The sequence below is a fragment of the Neodiprion fabricii genome, chromosome 2, assembly GCF_021155785.1.
Source record: "Neodiprion fabricii isolate iyNeoFabr1 chromosome 2, iyNeoFabr1.1, whole genome shotgun sequence".
Classification (NCBI taxonomy): domain Eukaryota; kingdom Metazoa; phylum Arthropoda; class Insecta; order Hymenoptera; family Diprionidae; genus Neodiprion; species Neodiprion fabricii.
Genome location: NC_060240.1, coordinates 6,585,815 through 6,605,027, shown reverse-complemented (window position 1 = coordinate 6,605,027; position 19,213 = coordinate 6,585,815). Strand labels below are relative to the sequence as shown.

The 19,213-nt window shown below is 39.6% G+C and overlaps 1 protein-coding gene across 2 annotated transcripts in view; it reads left to right on the top strand.

Moving 5' to 3' along the window:
- Positions 1-28: 28 nt before the first annotated feature.
- Positions 29-19,213, top strand: part of LOC124175038 — a 71,433-nt gene continuing 52,248 nt past the window's right edge. For both annotated transcript variants that reach the window (XM_046554855.1, XM_046554854.1), the window contains exons 1-2: positions 29-135; positions 1,635-2,095. In XM_046554855.1, coding sequence (XP_046410811.1) covers positions 2,025-2,095 — 71 coding nt within the window. In that variant the 5' untranslated portion in view covers positions 29-135; positions 1,635-2,024. The remainder of the gene's footprint in view (positions 136-1,634; positions 2,096-19,213) is intronic.

Sequence of the window (19,213 nt, the reverse complement as noted above, 5' to 3'; positions counted from 1 at the left end):
GCTCAGCGTCGCTCAGCGTCGCGTCGACCGGCGTCGTTGCAATCGCAAGAATGATCGCGACGGCGCACTTCGGGCTTACTCGGTTCTCGCCTACCTTTAAACAAGCACACTAGCGGTGCGCAGCCGATCTGCCAGGTACGTACTAAACCGGTAAACAGCCCCTCCCCCCCCCCCCAACTCCGGGGGAAAAGTTTGGGTGAAAATATCACGTCGTATGATGTGAAAGAATCGCGAAAACTTGGAACTGAGGACAAAGTCTTGGAGATAAGAGAAAATAATATTTTCGAGTTGGCAGGGAAAACAATCGACGATTAAAATCTACTCACAATCAGTCAGTGTTACGAAAAGATTGGTGACAAGTGAGGGGGGAAAAAACTAAATACTTAGTCACGTGTTGATTTTAAGTTGATCGATAGTTCGATGTTAACAGTTCCGGAGTCCAATTCTTCTTGCAAATTTGTTTTTGTTTGTAAAATAAACTCAATAGTTACAATTAGCGAATGTGTTGTAGATTCTTGTTTCGATTGAAATTTAAATGTGTTGACTTATAATTTGGATGGGAATGATTTCCTCAAGTCATGCAACAGAAGGTCTACTTCCGAGTGAACTGAAACCCCAAGTTTTAAAATCAGAGGGAAAATCGGCATGTAATTTTATGACAAACAAGTCGTTTTAATAAGAAATTGTAATTCAATCATTTTTTATTTAAAATCGAGTTGTATTCGGAGACAAATATTATCACATTAAAATTCAATCTCTGCTTTCTGAGTTCGTTCATAGATTGATAAATTTATTTTCTATATCTATCGTTAGTTGTTATTAGTGTTGAATATAAATCATTCTTTGTACGTGCTTGTATTTCGACGAGGTAAAATAGTTGATTAAAGATGTTAGAATTCGGAGGATTGAGAAATGTTTAATTCATTTCCATCGAAGGAGTTGATCGTTGCGGCACACTACGTGTGATAATTAAAAAAAAAATAAACAAAAATAATACAATCGAGATAAACTTGTGCAGAAAGAACATAAATTATTACTAGATCTAAGTCGATTTTTATTTCACACTTTCTTCGTCATTGAAATGCATATTGTTGCAACAGGAAGATTGGTGACATAATAATAACGAGAATTGCTGCACCGAGAGAAGTTAAAAACCAAAAATGAATTTTGTACCGTATTTTTTGATATTTTGATGCCATGTTCAGGTGTTGGCGCAACAATAATCAGACTTAATCGTTACTTGTGTCGAATATTCTCCTAATTCGAACCGTTACATTTTAACGAGTGGGGTTAAAAATATAGAAGGATCAAAAAATCGACCGGTCACAATATCGCATTTTTAAAGAAGCGAAAACTTGTTTTATTGAATTTAAAAATTTTCAATGTCGAAGTATGGAGATGTAAAAGAATAGAAAGGTCAGAACATAGAATGCCAAACTGTAGAATAGATTTTCACATTTTCAAATTCTACCTGCAACAATTTCGCGTCTATGAAAATTCGACATTCCAATCCTTCTAACGATCGGTAACATGACTAGTTTTTTACCCCTGCTAGCGTCAACACCACCAGTTTCACCAGAATCCCTCATCTCACCAATAAGACGACTGAAATATTTCCTCACTCCGTTTTTCAGGCCTTCCTGCCCGTCGAAGGGGGCGAGTTTCACGCGGCTCGTACCTGGGCCAAGCGAAGCGAAGGTGGGGTTCGGGCCCGTTCACGTTGTTCTCGTCGGTCTCGTCCGTCAGGTAAGTCCAGTCGACAGAGACCCGGTGGTTAGAACGGTTGGCTTCGAGCGTCGTTGATCGCGATCGAGAATTTCGTTGACCAGAAGATCACATCTCCATGGGCCGTAAGCGTCGTGCCGAGTGTCAATCCCCATGGTAAAGGCGCCGCGACGCCCACCATTCGTCAGGACGCGCACCTCCACCGTTTGTGCGCGTGTGTGTTTCACATCACCGCGTCAGCTGGTCGGTCCTGAAGATAGTTACAAAATACCGAACCACCTCGGGGCCCAGACGAGGAAATGACGGTATCGTACGCCAGCGAGGTGCCGAACGGCTCGAGTTTCGGCTGCTTCTGGAGGATACTTTGCAAGTGAGTTGTTTTCTTTTCGTTATTTTCAATTTCGAACTCTTACGAGCTGCTTTCCTTTCTTTTTTTTTGTTTTTATCTCTTATGGAATTACCATGTCACCCGACCCGGTTTCGCTTTTCTCGTCGTGGTTTATCACGATTCGGGTTGTCGAGCTGATACTTGGCCACGTCGCCACTATTCGGCACCTGTCACTTCTCCCTCTGCATGCCTGAAGGCCTTCGTAAAACTTATTCACCGAATAACGGATACCCTCTGTAAATCCGGGCCAAATTCGTACGTCCGATTACGAAAATTTATACACACTGTGCGAGAGGGGCTGATGTTCCCGCAACTAGTTGTTCTCTCATCCCCAAGATCGGTACTGTTCGTAAAGCACGTGAAATAATGAGGTCAGGTCCAATTTTTTTGCTTCGATTTTCCCACCAAAATGTAGGCTAACCCCCTTTAGTCAGAGTTTATAATACGGTACACAAGAGTGTTCGTTTTAGGTTTGACACATGCTCAGCTGATTGTGAGTTCCGAGGCTTCTCTCCGTCCGCGTCAGAGAGAAGGTCTCACACGAAAGAATATTACCCATCCATATCTCGTAAATAAAGACTCGAGCAACGAGAAATAACAAAATATTATGGATCGGTATCGCGCAGTTTGAGCGAGGTTCGTACGTACGTACGATCGTTATTATCACCGTTATTATTATTATTATTATTATTATTATTATACACGCGTATATGCATGCCATATAACGTATTGTATGAGGTAAGGCTGCTGCTGTTTGGAGCCGCGGGAGCGGCTGGATCGTGGTTGTTTAGAAAGTGTACGTATAGTTCGGTCTGGCATTTATCTTGTTATATGTTTCGAACTACCTGCTGTTTGTGGCTGAACGCTCATTGCAACCTACCGCGCGGACTCCGGTCGTTATACCTTTCGGCAAGGCAACTACGTATCAATCGTAGCTTACACGCCGACACATTCACGGGCCGAAAGAGATCCATTGGAAATTGCGCGCGCGTGCGATTTCGTCGTATGCGCGAATCGGCGATATCGGTGCTCCGACTCGGAACCCGCCGGTTCGTCGCCGTAGCTGAAACACACAAGCAAATTCGCAGACGAGTGGGTCACGAAAATCGGCAATTTTGCAGAGCGCGATTTACGGTATTAATCGAATATGTACTTGTGTACATATATTTTGTTTTTTTTTAAACTTTTTTTGCCTGTTTTTTTTTTATTTATACGCCTTTTTTTTTGCATAATAGCCAACAAAAGAACTGCGTCGAAAGTGATTTCTATAGAGTGCTGCGCGATGGTGAATTTTGAGGAGTAGCCCGCGTAATTTGAGCCCATATCGCGCTACGCAAGTAGGTTAACATATGACGTTACTGACGCCAGGCAAGCGACACAAGTTACGAAGTTAAATAATGGGAGTGAGTATGCGAAGAGTTGGGGAATGTTAATAATTTGACGTTTGTTTTACCCGTGATATTTGTTTATTCAAGTTTTGTCATGCACTGCGGAGAAAAATCTTGTTAATTATACGTGACGGATATTTTTCTTTACAAGCAATTACACGAGTATCGTTACAATTATGGTTTAAATATTTTTCGAATGACAGATGAAATTTTTGAAAGTAATTATTTACTATGATCGTAATTTTCAATGCTATATTTATTCAGATAATAGATCTGTTCGTTTAGTTTGATGTATTTATTCAGTTGTTTAAGGCAGTGAAAACAATTTATTCTTCTACCAAGTTGAAATTAACGCAATGTTTACAAGAAACTGTACTAACACGTACCTAACAGATTTTCTGGTTATGGCTTCAAAACTCATTTTCATTTTGTGCATAAAACTGCATGTTTTTTTGTTATTGTCAAATGTGAAAATAGTTAACGACTGTACGGTAATAGCCATAATTAAAATTTTGTACTCAGTATACATGTTTACTAATTATTCAGATTACACTGAAAAAATGTAGGTATTATAAACAATCAAACAGCAAAAAAAAAAAAAAAACAATCGGAACGAACCCTTTACCAAACTTTTACTTTACTCGTTCGACAAAATTACTTTACCTGAAGAGAATCAAATAAATTTTACGAATCAAGAAAATCTTGAGGCGAACTAATGACACTGAAAATCCAAGTCGACGGAATTGAATACAAGTAATAATTTAAACGTGGCTAATATCGTGTTATAAATTAATTATCGTGCTTAAGAATGACCTCAGTTCCGAGTTGCTTTCGCGTAATATGCTTACTTAAGATAATCGACTTCACATCCGTTAATCGGGATTAAATTGAATTCTCAAACGTAGGTACGGTCGTAAAAATCAGGCTGCTCGGAATTATCGCGTTTCCTCGTGATTTCGAGAGTATAATTGCAGGTATACAAGGTGTCTTGTTTTTTCATACTACGGATACGTACGGCTGGTAGCCGAGGCTGTTGTGATTCTCTTATTACAGGTATACTCTGGGCAGTTTTTAACCTCGACCTGAACCGCGGGGTAGGCAATGATCTTAAGGCAATAATACCGACTCGCCGTAATTGTCCGGTTACCGCCTTGATACCCGCCTGCTCCTCGAGGTCGTCTAATTGTTGTAATACGTATCCTCCAGGAACGCGTTGGACTTCGAATGAATCAAATTCCAACTGCATCCCGATGCCGAAAGAACATTGGATAAAACTAACTGGAGCATTTTAACTATCAATTCTATTATTCAAAATTGGACATGACCGCAGATAAAAACGAGGTTCGACCTCGTAACGTTAGAGTAACGTTATATTTTTACAAAACGCTATTTCACTCGCTTACACCATTGTCAGAAGTATGGCATAATTTTTCAGCCTCTTTTCCCGTGCACCAGATTTAAAGCAGTAAAGTATCGTTTCTCATCGATGCTATTAACGGGTTCACTAAAGCAGCAACTAAACTTAGCAAAATTCTCTTTTTCAATGTGTATTGAACAAAAGGATTCAACTCGACTCGTACGTGAACCTCTTTATATGAGCCGCAATTTTGATACTTCCTAGAATTTTTTAGTGATCTTAGGACATTTTTGGAACACAATTGCAAATTCCCTGCATTGTACGTTCGACAATATTTCATCCATCGTGTATTATTTGGTATTCTTAACGTTTGCGATGGTTACGGCAATATGGCGTCGGATTTGGGAAACAGCTGATCGCTTTTTAGACGTGATACTCTACAAGTATCAAAGCGCAGAAAAAATAGCGAAAGCTTTTTGGATTCTCATTTCGTGCATCGACACGAAATCAACGTACAGTATACGTAAAGTATGCGACAAAAACAAACGGGAGTTTCAATCAACCACCGTTTGGGGTTAATGCGGTAAATTTGTACTGCCACAACAACATGGCGTCCTCTAAAGTCAAGGATCTAACCACGTACGTTTGTAAGTATAAAAAATAGAAGCAAACGAACCTCCTGTAAGAAACTGACAAAGCGAGATACTCGATAAAAGGCTTTTTCACCCAAGCAAACGAATTCGATTTCCGAATAATCCAACATCCGTAACGGTGATCGCGTTCAGTCGAGTTCGGTGTAGTTTAATTAACGTTTAGATATTATAAAATTTCCTCACATGTCGCATGTAATCTACATCTGCACGTTATTCTACCAACTTGCTATACCGTATATCGTTGCCTGTATTTATAACTGTGGCAGTCACGCTCCATTAAAGGCGGCATAATATACGTACGGCATACGGCAACTTCTCTCTCTCTCTCTCTCTCTCTCTTAGCGGACACTGTCCCATGGCGATAAAATTCTATTCTATTCTATTCTCTCTCTCTCTCTCTCTCTCTCTCTCTCTCTCTCTCTCTCTCTCTCTCTCTGCGGTATGGTGCCGTTTTTTTTCTTTTCGGATCACGGGCCATCGTCTAGACTCTAGACTCTCTTGTAGACTTTGGCAGCTCCTTCGTGGCAGACCGTTACATAAGACGGTAGCCTAGCTGTTTGCCATTGAAAACCTCGGGAACCGGACGGTTTAAGTATAATCCTCAAGAGAGACTCGCTTTGATGGCAATCGGTGAATACTTAATTAGCCACCGAGCGTGCAGGTGCCTCGTTGTAGATTTGCCCGTTCCTCGAATATCGTTCTGAGATTATAAATATCATCGTTTCACCGGTTTTACATCATGTTTATAATACTTTTAACCGCACTTCGTTGCAAATTTTACCGTACCCTGAACGATATCGTTTTTTTTTTTTTTTTTTTTATATTCATCGCGGCAGCAAGTATTTATCTTATCAAACTGATCGCCCTTTGTATGATCTGTGACAAAATGAGTTTGTATTCGGAAAATTTTTGTTTCATTTTTTTTTAAACCCTTATATATTCCGAACGTTTTATGCGCGCTGCAAGTTTTTCCGATCGCAAAAGACTGTTTTTTATTAGGTTTAAAAAAAAAAAAAATTGAAACATTTGTATTGAAAATTTGACAAATTGAAAAGATGTAGTTTTATAACCTCGTTTTAATCGATTTGAAGAATTCAAGACCCTAAAATATTGGAAGCTAAGATAGCTTTTAGTAATCCAAGAATTTCCATCGATCTTGCCAATATTTTTCGTCACTTGGTCAGATTGACGTTCTCGTGAAGTGTTAATGAAATTTGACTTATTCCGAAGCCGTGATTTCGATTGGTATGTAGATTTTTGCGAAAGTTATAACCCTGCATAACATGCGATTGTATCATGAAACAAGTTATAGAAGGTCATCGTCTACAGTCGTTTGAAGTTTTTCTAAAAGAAACAAAAAATTAAATAACCCGTACTTCCCTATGTTTTTTTTTCAACAATCTTACAGCATATCTGCCCGATAATCAGAATTCACTCGGTATTTGAAACAAAATGATCGGCAAAACTGCGGAACAGTTATTAATGACGGGGAAATTAGCGCTGAACGCGTATGCAAATTACTCACTTCAATGATCGAGACGACGTGACACCGAAAACAAGTTTCATACGCACGTGGTCGTCTAGTTCCACTGTTCAACATTCACCTTTTCGACTGTCTCCTCTTCCTCGATCTCAAAACGGCAAATTAACGAATAAATGAGATCGAATCGCTTCCACTTACGTAATTACACGATTCTCGTGTCAAGAATATCTCGTACACACCTGTATTGAAATTTTTTTATACAATGCGCATAATACACATTCCAAGATTTCACGGATCTAGCTCGATCGCACAGTTTCATTTATAAGCATGAATCGAAGTTTGCAGGTATAGGCAGAAAGAAAAGACCGTTAAAATAAAAAAAAAAAACTAAAAAAAAATGAAAAGATCTCCAACAACGTTAATATCGTTAATAATGCATATCGGTGTAAACACGTCGAGGACAATTAAATCGTCACACTTCTCTGCACTCATTCCGAAAAATCAACGTGCCTGAATCATCGGCATGACTCGTGTGTCGTTTATAATTACGCGGCAGAGGCGGTTCTTAATCCGCGACGCGTTTCAGGGTCTGTGCGATAAGTCGAGCATGAATCGAATAAGGCAAATACGCGAATTGATTTACCTGCTTATACGTGAAAATTTATCAAAGAGGGGGAAGATATTCCGGATCTTCGGAGATAAGCCTTGACGCTCTCACTTCGTTTACACACTTGTTGCATCGGTTCCGGATGAAGGAAGTTGGATCCAGCTATTTTATGCGCGGAAGGGAAAGACGCGGGGCTCTATAAATACGACCTGCTAGCCAAGAATAGAAAATCTCTGCCTCGTTTCTAACTGTCCCGATAACGTTATGCTCGTACACGTATATAATATATACATGTATACATATGTACGTATGCATGTAGGTATATGGTGCACAAGGAAAGTGCTGAAACCGGACCAACTCGCCGGTTTGCTACCGGTCGCAATCTCGCGTACATCTGCCTCCTCTTCCCATAAAACGTATTGCATATTCATCACGTATGTTTTACGGCCTTTTACGGCTTGAAATCTCTTGGAAAGAAAGAGGCTTACGTGGCTTTTTCAACGGCCCTCAGCCACTTTGCGCGAATATTAAATCTGTATTTTTCTACGCGTTATAACGTGGAAATTGAACGGACGGACGTGGTTTTTTTAAATCGGTCGTAAAAACAGTATGGGGGAGCTTCTCTGTGAAGAAAGTTAAGGATCGATCGATCATTTTATGCGGAAGGATCGCAGTTCAGCTGAAACTTCGCCTTTTTCTATCACATTTTTTCAATCACTGCGTCAGTGAAACCTCGAACACTACAATCATGTATAATTTTTGAAGAGTATAAATTAATGATATGTCAGCAGTTGTTTTAGTTATCTTGTATAAAATCGTGCAAGCAAATTAATATCGTTTTTTCTCGTGTTCGCAATAATGTCGATTTTATCTTCCAATATATAACGAGCAAAAAATTCACCACGTATTACAGATTGTATAATAATAGACTGGTCTTTAAAAAGGTCATTTTTGAATTTCAGATTCAGAATTTTGCTCTAGATCGCAATGAGAAAGAATAGTAACGGATACTAGAGTTTTCATTTTCCACCTAGAACTATATTTTTCGATGGTCGTAAAAAATGAAAATTGTTAAGGAACGAGCGGTAACCGGAACTAAAAATTTCCCTCAGTGTAGTGCAACAATGCACACTTGGGTGGTCCTTATTTTGGGTAAGTCGGAATTTCAAACCTCTCACCCCTTGCATATCTCCCATTTGCCAAAAAAAAAATGTGTGCAAAGTTTAAGCCCAATCGGACAACGCTTACCCGTGGCCCAAGAGGGTCAAAGTTTAATATTGGAGCCAAATGGTAAAAACGAGCTTGAAGGCCTTTATTTAAGTAGACCAGCGAAAAAAAATCGAATTGAAATTCCGACTTACCCAAAATAAGGACCACCCTAATGCACACGAAGAAAAGGTAAATTACTCGATCGCGAACTGCAACTGCAATTCTGCAACGTCGAGCGTGAGTGAAATATGTCTCGTTGTATATCTACGCCGATGACGCGGTTGTTGCAACTCGGTATTGCTCACCACTTTGTCATGGCACACTTGGATCGTGGGCGGTCAAGTACATCGATCCGAGTCTTCGGTGTGCCGCTAATCGTACAAGTTCCTCGGGCCACCTAGAAACTCTCGATGACCCACTCAGTTGGACAAAATTCTTCTACCGCATTTTTTCTGCAACTTTCCTTTTGCTATTCACAAGTTTTTTCATCGCGCGTAACAACGAATATAATACGGATGTCCAATGACAATTGCGACTCGCAAAAATTTTACAGCATCATGTGCACGGTCTGCAAAAAGAGAAATTATAATTGTTTGCATCGTTCGTATTGAAAATTCGACCGTCGATCATTTTCCAATGCAATTTTACTATTTCGCTAATCTTCGCTAAATGTAACCAAGAAATTTGCAGATTTTATGAGGAGTAAAAATTCCGCAAAATTTCTTTTTTGAAATATTATTGTACGTTTATTAATATTCGTAGAGTTGCTTATTTAATTATTTGGGGAAATTTTACCTAGAAGAATTTTCTCCCGTCACCGTTTGAAGGGTTTAAAATATTTTTCAAAAATTTTACGTAGATCGAATCGATGAATTATTTATAATATATTCATCATATTCTTTCGAGCATAAGTACAAAGCACAGAACCGAGCGTAATTTCCTTCGTTACGAGTATGTAACGTTTAGATAGAATGATCATCGCTCCGACGGTTCATCGTAATTGTAAATTGTAGTTTGTTTAACCTGCGCTCCGTGCAGCAACGCGCGATCCTTATCGGATGTACCACGCGTGTTTTATACTTCGACTTACAAGCGATAGCGAAAACTGAGACGCAACGTTTTACGATCATTTTATGACGGCCGCTCTTTGTCAACTGCGCGGAAAACCGAGTGGGTGAAATTTATTATTATATTATTTAACTCCTTTTTTCCTTTGCGACTGACTGTCATGTCATACATCGCACGGATAAGAGTATATTTCGATGATTGTATAAATCATCGTTTTTGCTGTGAAAAATTTCTTACTTTCACAGATCTTAACCCACGCTTCATTTAATTTTGACCTTCTAGTATTATGTATAATTTCCAACATCTTTGACATATTTATAATCAATCATATTTCACGAAGAAATATTCTCACAAAACGCGCAAAGTACTTATTTGGATAAAATGTACGAAAGGAAGTGTTTCTGTTTTACTAATTGTTTTCAACGCTGATTATCGGTAAAATTATCATTTTCTTCTTGCACAAATTGGTTATCATACGTGTGTAAAGAATAATGCGAAAATCTGTATTGTAATTTTGAAATTGAAAAAATTGGCTTTGATATATCATATTTACAGAAGCGTCGCGTTATTATTTGTTGTCCGAACAAATGTTTGGAAAATTAATGTCTTTAAAATAATAACCGTATGACAACCGAGTGTATATTGAAAATAATGTGACGTTTATGGATGTAGAATTCTTCGTGTCCTCGAGAGGATATTTAAGAAAATTACATTCGCATTGAATTAAAATTTTGATGAATAACCGTTTCATTTCTCAAGTTCATATATATCTCGCATTATCTTCGTTTTAACACTCTTTTCACCACAACAGACAGACTGCATAATACAAGACGGAGTAAACACGATCCTCATTATACAGCAGGAGACAAATACGAGCCTTTTTCGATGAACCCCGATTCAACGTCAAGACAATCGGACTTGGCCTATTTAATTGTCTTTTGTATTCGAGAATGGCGAGTCATTCGAAAACTATTTCCAATATTTTATTATTCACAGGCAAAACCTGAATCCGGAAAGTTATTATATTTTTCAACGGTATAACAGACACAATTTGTGTTTATATTTTTTTGCAACCCTCTCTCACTTTTACGTTTCACGAATCCTTGGATAAAAATGGCAGGAATGAATATTCGCTTTTGCCGATATCGACGTATCGTTAGATTCGATGTTTTACTTTCCCCAAGGCTCGGAGTTAAGACTCTTAAAAATTAATTCGTTAGCCTCGAAAATTTTCGAAGGGTAAACGGGGTTTCGTCGTCAATTATAAATGCGCCACGTCTCATCGTCGGCTCGTTTGACATTACAGCCTGTCGAAAATAAATTAAGCGTACAATTATCAGTTCGCACACACTCGCTCGGATAGGAAGTTACGAATTATTCCGTGACCGATACACCTGTTCTCTAATTTTATTATTTCCTATTTTTATCGCTATTTGCTCTCGTCTCTCATTGTCAAGGATCAAGGATCAAGGAGAGTCAAGGTGGCCGGCGTTTTTCTACGCTACATCGAAAATAAAAGTACAACGGTAGTTCACCGATGTTTAACGGACTTGCTCGTTGAGCAGAGCTTTCAATCGGAACGGTGTCGAAGCCGGATTTATCGAAACTGCGTGAAATCCGATAACTTTCTTCGTATTTATCGACGGTAAAATTGCTCGCGAAAAATTGCAACGGCGTAGAAAAACGCTAGTTCAACGCTTCTCCCAGTTTCGTTAATTTTCAAAAATCGAGATCCTTAATACGCTCGATTTTCACTTAGCACTCGTGATACGAAATTCGTGAAATATTTTGGATCGGAATTTTTTCAATTTTTTGTCGGATAAACCGAAAACACTGTAGTTTTATCTACGAGTAACAATCATACCTCTCAACAATACTGGCTATCCTGCGAAGCGTAACCGCGTTTTTTGTTATGCAACGATCATTCGCTTCTTCGTAATGACCTTGTTCCTCAAGAGAGCTGAAGTTATTTTTCACGAATCAGTGAACGGGTGGAAACACGTATCGCTATTGAAAGTCGTCGACGAAGAATTGATAAGAAATCGTGCACACGGAGCTTTGAGAGTGACAATTAAACAAAGTGAGGAGGAAAAATTGTCGAAGAATTACAGCGATGTTTTCAATAATTCGACTGCTTCCCAATGCTCAGCAATCAAGATACCGATACACTTTCATTCTGTAATCATTGTCGACGGTGGTTTTCTTGATTCAATAATGTTTGCCGGATGAACTCCGTTTAAAACTTTTGCCCAAGTTAAATATTAATTTTCGTTTTGTGTAACGATACCATAACTTTGATACTCGGCATGCGTATCTTAGTTTGCAGTTGATGCAAATCAAAGAAAAGGAACCTGATCGAAATTGAAGAACTTCGTTCAACCCAAGATTCGGAGGATTGGTACGTGCAAAAATTTACGAAATGCAACACCAATCTGAAATTAAACCAAGGAAAAAAAGAAACAATGCAGCGATTCGGTGATCAAGGTTTGGAAAGAGATCCTGCGCATACCTCCACCCCTTGGGCGCGAAGTTTGCCTGGTTAGAATTCTTACATGTATACCTATCTACATTTCGGCCGATTGCACCTTGAGAATCGGAACGTTGATGCGTATAATTTTGCAAAGGTGAGGGACGTCCCGGCCTTCCGATTTGTATGCGGAGACAGTTTTAGGAAATGTCCTGAAGCACGCCTACCAGTCTCCGAAGGCGATCATCGCGCAACATCTGCCCTTCCATTTCTATTACGTATCGGTAGTTTATTCTTCACGAGGTTCGTGCAGACACACTTGCAAAATTCGAAATGAGCGATCGAGCGATTGAAAGACCGAATGTAAAACAGCATGGATCATCGCTTCGTTATAATTTCCATCCAACCTACACGCGGACCAATTCGTTTCCAATTATACGTTACATCGCATCACATAACTTTCTAACCACGGTATAATGCAAAGTGAAATATCAGGTACATTGCAAGAAGCTGAGTTATATTATTCGCGGACTCGGCCTTGCTCGAGCAAAATGCCGCGCTCCTCGCCGGCAGGATCAAGGATCAATCGTAATTAAACTGGACCTATATCAAACGGAATATTCCGAAAGTATTGCGGGCCATTTTACAGATTCGATTCTGTTTTTATTTTGGCTCCTGGGCAGGAGTGCGAATTTTTTGCGCCCGGGGAGCTTGTGCGCTCTCAGCTTTGATTATATGGGCATAATTATGTGCATGCGTAGGCAGAGCTGTTATTAGCATGCTCGATGTACGGTATGCGCGTGTTTAGAGAGAGAAAACTTAGGAGAGAGAGAGTGAGTGAGAATGAAAAAGAGGCGCGCACGTCGCCTTGCGCATGTCGCGCGGCGTGTAAACGCGGGAATTACGAATGATCCGAGACACAATTCTCGCACATCTGCGACACGCTGCAAGGCTGATCACAACTGTGTCACTGTCAATTAAACTCATCAGTATGTGCACCGCTCGCCTAAACTCTAATCATTATTCCGCGTTAATGATTCGTTATTTTCAGTCCTCGAGGCTGTTCGCAGGTATCGTATACTATACACACACACATATATATATATATGTACGAGTATACGCGACAGGCTAGAAACGCGATTTATCGTTTTGGCAATATCACTGTTCGGTATCACGCTAGTAAATTGAGAATAAAAAATTATCTCCCGTGTTGACAATCTTTCTACCAAATTAATTACGCGTCCTCAAACCTTAGAGTTAAAATTTGTTGTATTTCTCATTCGTGCCAGCTACAAATGTAACGTTGAATCATAAATTTCAAAATCCTAACACCGTGGTTGATTTCACTAAACATGGCCAATGAATTTCATGGCAATGGTAATTAATTAGTGAAAAGTATTACAAGTTCACTTGATGATACAAATTGCTCTTGCGTTCAATTCTTTGTCGAATCAGATAACGTTTTTTAAATCGTATCTGCTCGCCATATTTGGTCAAAAAAGCCAACAAGCCCTTTCCCTGCAAAAATGAAATATACCAACTTTTATAATACACTCAAAGAAATTTGTTTACCAAATTGCAGAGTATTTATTTTAGCTTAGAATCGACATTTCGTTTACAATGACGGCACAAAATTTTGCATACTGCGATTGTTCACCACCGAGAATTATCAAACTAAGAGATTCTTCAGTTAGATAAACTTCATTAAAAAACTAAAAAATCGATAGATTTTACAAATTTTTCTACACAATTAAATCGTGTCATCGACAAGCGTAACGCGGTTATAAGTTTAGAAAAATTCTTGTATCAGACCAATGCAGATGTTCTCCGAAACAGAACGGCAAAATATGTATAAACATCCTGCGGTCTAATCGTCTGCGAAAAGATTTCCCGTGACGGACATCCTGCGCAGAATGCTCCTCGAAATTGGTCGTATTTTCCTGAAACCGATATCCCGAAGCGGCCAAGTATGACGTCGCGACGCGAGACGCACGCGTGTTTGTTTCGCCCCTCCGCCCCGCAAGAGGCATTCTTATTGTAATTAACGTGCCGTAGTTGATTGATGGGAACACCCGGAGCAGAGTTAGGTATTATGTAAACACAGGAAATTACGTTTTGATGCGCATCTCGTTTCGTAATACCCGATCGTGCACCGTTCGCCGCAACCTTTCGGATGCTTGCAAGCCGACTTTGGAGCTTCGGCACTTCGATCTGGTGCTGTGCGATCAATCGAATAGTCGAAGATTTCGACAAATCGTCTTTTCAATTAATCGATTAACCGACGGTTTCGATTCACGTACCGATTGACCTGCAGAATTGTTATTGGGCAGGTTCGATTAATCGATTAATCGAAAAAATTATTTATCGAAGCTATCGATTATTCGATTAATCGGAAAAATGATTTATCGAAGCTATCGATTAGTCGATTAATAGAAAAAATGATTTATCGAAGCTATCGATTAATCGATTAATAATATTGTAGTAATACTACGAGGATATCTGCATAGATGGAATTTACTGTCCACTAATCAGCTACAGTGCAATGATGCAGCCGCTGCAGGATTCGATCGATGTCTTTTGCCTCTCAGAGGCCGAAGGTTAACTTGTTGCCCCTCTTGCCTCCCCCGCTAAAGACGCCTCCTTGGCTTGGCTGTGAGCTGCTAACTTTCATTCACTCGGTTCGTGTTGATATTAGCTATTCCATCGATGATTCCCGGACCAGCTGATTCCGTAACCTCCACAATGTCGTACCGTGTTCATTGTTTGTTGTATAAACTACTAAAATACTGTAAAGCAATTTTTGTCGTCCATTTGGAAATTTGGTATCACATAGTGTTGGAATGTCATCGTCATCGAATCAAATTGACATCGTGTAGTGTCTGGTTGACACCAAATTATAGTCTGTAGAAGTGAATACCGAAATGTTTCTTACAGTCTACTGAGACTACCAATTTTGGCAAATGGTCTCAACGCTTGTAAAAATTAATCTCGAGTTTATTGATCATCGATAATCGATCACGACTCAGTGTAGAGATTACCACATCTCTTGTATATCCTTCGGGGAAATAATTCGACAATTATAGTGAACAGATTGTAGTTATTGAGCTTTGTTCTGACATTGGTAAACCGTTTGGATTTCCAACTCTTTGACTCTCTTTAAATCTAAAGACAAAATTTCAGCATATAAAAGTTGTAAAATGTTTCTGGAAACGGAGTAAGGGAAAAGATGTGACAGTTTATACTTTGATGTCTGGACTTTGCGATGCTCAACTTGAGATCAGGTTTCGTATAACGTCATGCGAGAGTTACTTAATTTACGTCCTTTTCAACACCTGCTGGAACGTCTGTGTTCATAACTCTCAATGAATGTCTCCGATATATCATGCATTATACCGATTGTGAATCTCTCATCAGTCTATAAAAAAACACCCACGGATTTCGGCGAGCCGTATTAAATTCATTTGGACTACCGATCAATTCGCGATGAGAGGAGACAACCGAACTGGGAAAAACAAACCTTTTATACACATGTTTGTTAAATAGACACATACAAATGCTACAATAACCGCGTCACATCTTAAGAAGAGTATAAGAGAATGGCCAGTTGGGCAGTGACTCTCTGCCGTTCTTTATCAGGTGAATATTATACGACAATGCGCTCGAGATGTCGAAACGTTCTGTTACGCTCTTTTTTTTGCAATTAGTACCAACGCGGTATTTGTACGGTAAATATGCTTTTCCGATTCAAGAACTCCTCGATAATGTTGCGGCGATGGCGGATGTGTAACAAGCTAGCCTGATATTGACCCTGATCATAGCAGTTCGAACGGAACTCGTTTGTGAAAGAATAGTCAGACTATGACAGTGTAAATGAACATTAGTCATCGGGAAAAAAAGGCCGATCGGTGAAAACTGTTCACAGGTATAGACGAATTTTTGCAACTAGTTGAGACTTAACCGAGGTCTCTAGATCAGGCGGCATGGATCAGACTAATTATTCTTCTTCTTTTTCTTTCGGTTGGCTATCTCAAAGTTTGGAATATGCCAACACGAATTAGCTGAGCGTTTGGTGCTAACTTTTTCTGGTACCATACTGTAGTGTACATTGACTGATATAGTAAAACGCGGGATTAGAACCCACAACTTTCATTTCTTTCTCTCTCTTTTCTCATCTTCCGCGTCATCTTTCTGAAGCTGTAATCTTCAAGTTCTTGTAGATATTTTTTATAGGAATGTCTTCGTGCAACATATCTGAAACATACGAGTAACTAATTGGATGTGTCGTTTTTTGTCCTATGTTATTATACACATTCACGTTACGTCATGGTAATCAATTTTTACGCAATGATGTGGCAAGAAATTTATCTGCTTTGCGTCATAAACAAATCTGTATTGTTTATCACATAATACCTTCGTATCATTCCTCTGTTTTCATCGATGTTCCTTAAATACTTTCGTTACCGTTTTCCATGGTTGGAAACAAGGAACCGAAGACTTGGCAAGCGCACATTTTGCCAACAGGTTGAGGCCTTTTTTCTGCTGGTACAACTGGATACCCATTTTCAGGTTCAATTCTTGTTCAGCACGTTGCATTTGGTCGTTTCATCTTTGGACTGAAGAAAAGAAAATGCCAACGATGCACTTTTGGGTGTGTTCAAAACTTTGTTCTCGTGTGATTGAGAAGAATCCTAGATAATCTCCGCCTAGTCAGCGGTCAGGAAATGTTACCGTACACAATTTTCAACTGCTCGTTCCGAATCCAGAGGTAAAAGCGGTACACACAATATGTAAGCAGAAACGGCATGTATAAGATATTGATTAGGACTTCTCCGTGTAAAAACGATGATGATGTCCAGGCAGAATTTAGGCGCAATGACGTCAACGAAACCATCTCTTTCATTTACTGCTTCGTAGACGTACGTTATATACACCGCAATTTTATGTCTTGGTATTTAGGCACACATAACTCTGAGCGTGCCTCGGTTCCGATAGCACCTACTTACTTTGACGAGTTATTGACGTCGAAGCGTCGATAGTATCGAAAAGAGCTCATACGCCAATCATCTGTGCATGTACCTATGTCAAAAAGTGATTGACTTTGATCAAGCCATAATTGCAAAGGTCAATACCTTGTAGATTATGTACTTTGGACTAAATATCAATTGAAGCAACCTTCACCTTGGTTTGATTATAACGGAAGGGTCAATACCTGGTTTATGATGTACAGTAATCTTCATTAACGCCTTGGGCTTCCGGCTAGCTTGTTTGCGGTCCGAAACAAAATGCGAGTTCGATTCTGTACGAATTATGTGACAATGATTGGCGATGTAGCCGACGTGAAAGATTGGGAGCCATTGTCACGTTATTCGTATAGAATCGAACTCGCATTTTGTTTCGGACCGCAAATAAGTTGGCCGCAAACCCAAGGCATTAATGAACATTACTGTACTTTGGAGTAAATATCAATTCAGGCAACCTTCACCTTGGTTTTGTTTTAATGAAACATTGAATTTGTTCACCGAAAATGAAATGACATATTCTCGGAATCTGGATTCTAAACTGCCGGTTTTACGAAGACTTTGTCTTCATTCTCCAGTCCTGATTCTCAAGATATGGTCAAGAAACAAGTTTCACATAGGTATGCATAACGACATTGCGTATTTCTTAAGGATTCTAAATTTCAAATCCAAATATAGCAGGGAACCAAATTTCAAATTGAAGCTAAAAAGTGAGGTCACATCGAGTTCCACGTGAGTCATTCGCTTCTCGCAAAGAAAAAATTGCAGAGTATTACTCGTTTACACCAGTATATTCGAAGTACCGATCTCTTATGTAATAGGAAGATCGCATCCGTGCCTCGTTGCTAAAAATAGAAGACCGCAGGTAATGGAGACGGCGGACTTTTGCGCTGCAGGACGAAGACTCGCGTCCTTTTAGAGCTTGTACTCTGTGTCTGCACGAACCAGACTGGATTCTAGAATCTAGCATCAGTCTGACTGGCTGCCCGTGGATGACCGAGGGCCGACTTAGAGGCATAACGGATCTTGCGACCCGTAGAAGGCTGACACTGCATCCGAGTGCTCCACTGAACCCTTAGCAAAGTTGCCACAGCCATCTAGGGCCTCCATTTTTCGTTTGCCATCCGCGGCTGATTGACAGTGTCGACTAGTTGTTTATTTTGTCCATCGTCAGTTCTGCATCGAATTACTGTAAAACTTACGACTCGATAATTGGGGTAGTTGTGTGGTATCAGGTTACTTTTTTTGCGGCAGTCATTATACCGGAATGTCGTTCTTTGTCAGACTTAATTGTTGTAACCAATTACCTTGTATCGATAGAAACTTATTAGATTCAAAATTCGAACACTTGTGCAGATTTCTGTCTAGGTTCACAGTTTCAAAACATGTTTAAATGTGTGTTTAGTGTTTTTTCGGTAACGCGCCCCATAGGGACTCCTAATTCTAGGCAAATCAGGGTACGAGTCTACTTTGATTGTGAGCAGCTTCGCTGCTCTTTTGTTAGTATCGACTCGTGCCCTGATTTGCCTATAATTAGGGGGCCCCTATGTAATGCATCGTGGAAATAACCCGGTATAATGGAGGCAGGAGGCACAGCTTGTGCAGCATCTGCGAAAAATCAGTTCTATCATCGAATCACTTACAGAAACATACTCTGCATAAAATAATATAAGTGGAACTTTCTGATACTCAATTATTGAGAAAGAAAGAAAAACACTTCACTGCATTCATCAAAGGTTGTAAAATATTTTTTTATCATTCGGATTCCGTTATATCAAATGATGGGAATACTTATGGATCATCCTTGGATCAGGATTACGATCTTTGACGATTGATGTTTGCGTATGTAA